Source organism: Sus scrofa, chromosome 7 (genome assembly GCF_054392235.1).
Source record: "Sus scrofa isolate SSC_HxYL_T2T_F1_AM1 chromosome 7, Sscrofa_HxYL_maternal_Yorkshire_Landrace_v2.0, whole genome shotgun sequence".
Taxonomy (NCBI): Eukaryota; Metazoa; Chordata; class Mammalia; order Artiodactyla; family Suidae; genus Sus; species Sus scrofa.
In genome coordinates, this window is record NC_139389.1 from 88,065,294 (window position 1) to 88,068,473 (window position 3,180).

A 3,180-nucleotide genomic window follows, 5' to 3' on the forward strand; every position below is an offset into this window, starting at 1 on the left:
ACTGAGCAGACTTAGCATAAACAATAGTAAATTTGTCAAAGTAGTGTCTCCTGAGAGATAAGCATTTGGACTTCTCCAGAAGACACATTTTACCACATTCTTTCTCCAACCATATAGAGTAACACAGTCTCTCACTTAACATTTTTAAAAGAACCATGTTATTTTAATTTGGGACAACTAAATGTTCATAAGGTACTTAGATGCTCCTGATATTAAAATAATGGAAATTCAATATTACTCCATGTGACTAAGGAGACTTCATGATACTTTTGGCATTTACGAAATCCTCCTATAAATAAAAATCTGACTGCATACTTTCCTCATTGCCATTTTCATTTCTTTGTTCCTGAATGTATAGATGACTGAATTTAAAAATGGGGTGAGAACTGCATCAAAAACAGCAAGGAATTTGTCTAGGTGGGATGTGGGATGAGGCCAGATATAAGCAAAAATGCAAGGACCGAAAAATAAAACCACCACCATGACATGAGTTGACAAGGTGGAGAGGGCCTTAGATGAGCTCCCTGAAGAGTGTTTCTGAACAGTAATCAGGATAAAAATGTAGGAGATGAACAATATGACAAATGATCCCAGGGATATAAGTCCACTGTTGGCTGTGACCATGAACTCTAGCCTATAGGTATCTGTGCAGGCAAGTTTGATGAATCGAGGAAAGTCGCAGTAAAAGCTGTCCAGAACATTAGGGCCACAGAATGGTAATTTTACAACAAAAACCAGTTGAACCACAGAGTGAACCAAACCAATTATCCATGCAGCAACCAGAAACAGAATACATATTTTGGGGTTCATAATAGTCAAATAGTGAAGAGGCTTACATATGGCGACATATCTGTCAAAGGCCATGGCAATGAGAAGCACCATCTCCACACTACCAATGAGGTGGAGGAAGAAGATTTGAGCGATGCAGCCACTGAAGGAGATGACTTTATGTTTCCTGAACAGATCATAAATCATCTTGGGAGAAAAGACAGAAGAAACTCCTAAGTCAATGAAGGAGAGGTTGGCTAACAGAAAGTACATGGGGGAGTGTAAGTGACGGTCGGAAGTCACAGTGAGCATAATGAGGGAGTTTCCCATCATGCTTGCCACATAAAAAACAGAAGAGAACAGAAAGAGGAGAAGTTGTATTTCCCAGGAGTTGGTGAGTCCCAGGAACACAAACTCTGATACCACAGAATGATTGGTTCCATCCATTGATTTATCAGCTTGAATGTTTTCAGATAAAGAAAAAGGTAAAGAAAATGAAAATAAGAATGTTAATGTTCTATATTATAATTATTAATTATTCAAGGATATTCACAGTGTGAACACTATAACTCCACAATTCCTTCTCAGGGCCATATCATCACTAAATAAGCATTTTTTACCTGTGGTCACTTAAAGCAGTTGAGTCACTTCCACATGCAATATCCCTTTACCACATCCTCCAGGACTAATCATCTACAAATAAGAGAATGGAACAAGTATGAAACATAATAGATGTGGATGGCAAGGATTGAGAGGGGCAGTCTAGATGGTACAGAGCAATAGAAAGAGGAAAAAAAGAAAGAGTTGGTAATGGCATTTGTCAGAACTCACTGGTTCTGTTTTTATTTTTTTATCTTTATTAAAAAATCTTTTTTTTTTCTTTTTAGACCTACCCCCACAGCATATGGAAATTTCCAGGCTAGGGGTAAAATCAGAGCTACAGCTGCTGGCTTAGGCCACAACAACAGCAACGCAAGATGCCAGCCATATCTGCTACCTACACCACAGCTCACAGTGACGGGGGATCCTTAACTCACTAGTGAGGCCAGTGATTGAACCTGCGTCCTCATGGACACTAGTCAGATCCGTTTCAGCTGTGCTACAATGCGAACTCCTTCACTGGTTCTATTTTTAAACTGCTTATAAAACAATTCTTCAACCTTTCAAGTTGTGTCATTTCTTAATCTCACCTATCTCAGGCCCATGATATGTTTCTGGAGTCATTTTATATCACTACTTATAACTTACAATCATATTTGTAATTCATACAAAGTCAAAGAGTAGTGGTGAGCATAAGAGAATCAGGCGTGGGGCACAGAGGTGACTCTAGGGCATGACAGGTCCCAGGAAAGGGTAAACTAGATATTGGTGGCCCAGGACATCTGCATAGGCTCCCAGGAGTACAAGTGAAGGTACCTAGAAGAGTGGTTGGCAGCCAGGGCATGGCTGAGATGTGCATGGTGGGGCTGGGAGGGTGGGGAGGTTGTGTTACAGGAAGTCAGGAAGTTAAGGAAGCCAGTTTGACTTATGTGTCAAATTCATCACAATTTCTGAGGTTTGCTATATAACTTGGTTATAGCTATTTAAGTCCCACCTTTAGTAGTTGCTGGACATGAAGATATGCACACTCATGTCACATTGTTCTAGAACCATTCACTTTCTCCTGTTTCTCCCCCTCAGTCCTTCTTATCTCATCTTGCTCCTTCAAATCTCCCATATCGGCATTCCAATGCCAAGTCTGACTCTTTCCTGACCCTAATTTTGGGAATACCACATGAATGTCTCTAGATCTTACCATTCTTTCAGGGAATACACTGTTACCAAGTGGAAGAAATACTCTCTTGCCTGTGAGTCCAATCCTTCTGTGTCAAGTCCTCCTGATCCCCAAATATTTAGATATGCAGCTAAAAGCTAGAGTGAGTTGAGAAAAGAAGGCAGTTGGAGCATATACAGTAAAGGGCTGGTAAAGTAAAGATACATGAACACACAAAAAGCCCCAGACCTAGAACTGAAGGGGCAAGAGAAACCAAGCAATAAAAAAATGGATCTCAAAGCTTTGCCTTTTAACATGGGCATTTACGTAGGCACACATACACGCATCTCAGTTTACACGATGAGTGAAATTGGTCATAATAATATTATCCCACAAATCTCAGTAGTGATGATTTAGACCAACTTAATCATTTGCCAGTGAGAAAATTACAGATCAGTGAGCAACAATTAGCTGGTTCTAGAGGCAGATACCACATTTTCTCTTCCATATATGGCTTCACATTCTACGTACTAGAAAAATAATAAAACAATTGCCAAACCCTCTATCAGTGAAAACAGTAGCCATTGTTACATGTGGTTATTAAATGAAATTAAAAATCCATTTTCTCAGTTGCACTTGCCACATTTCCAGTACTCAGT

The 3,180-nt window shown here is 39.7% G+C and overlaps 1 protein-coding gene across 1 annotated transcript; it reads right to left on the reverse strand.

Annotated features, from left to right (window-relative positions):
• Positions 1-276: 276 nt before the first annotated feature.
• Positions 277-1,215, reverse strand: LOC100152147 (olfactory receptor 4F3/4F16/4F29-like). The gene has a single exon (XM_001925150.2). The coding sequence runs from the start codon at positions 1,213-1,215 to the stop codon at positions 277-279; it is 939 nt and encodes a 312-aa protein (XP_001925185.2).
• Positions 1,216-3,180: the final 1,965 nt, after the last annotated feature.

Bases quoted from the DNA above. Each gene is read 5' to 3' on its own strand.
- LOC100152147 (XM_001925150.2), bottom strand. From the start codon at position 1,215: ATGGATGGAACCAATCATTCTGTGGTATCAGAGTTTGTGTTCCTGGGA.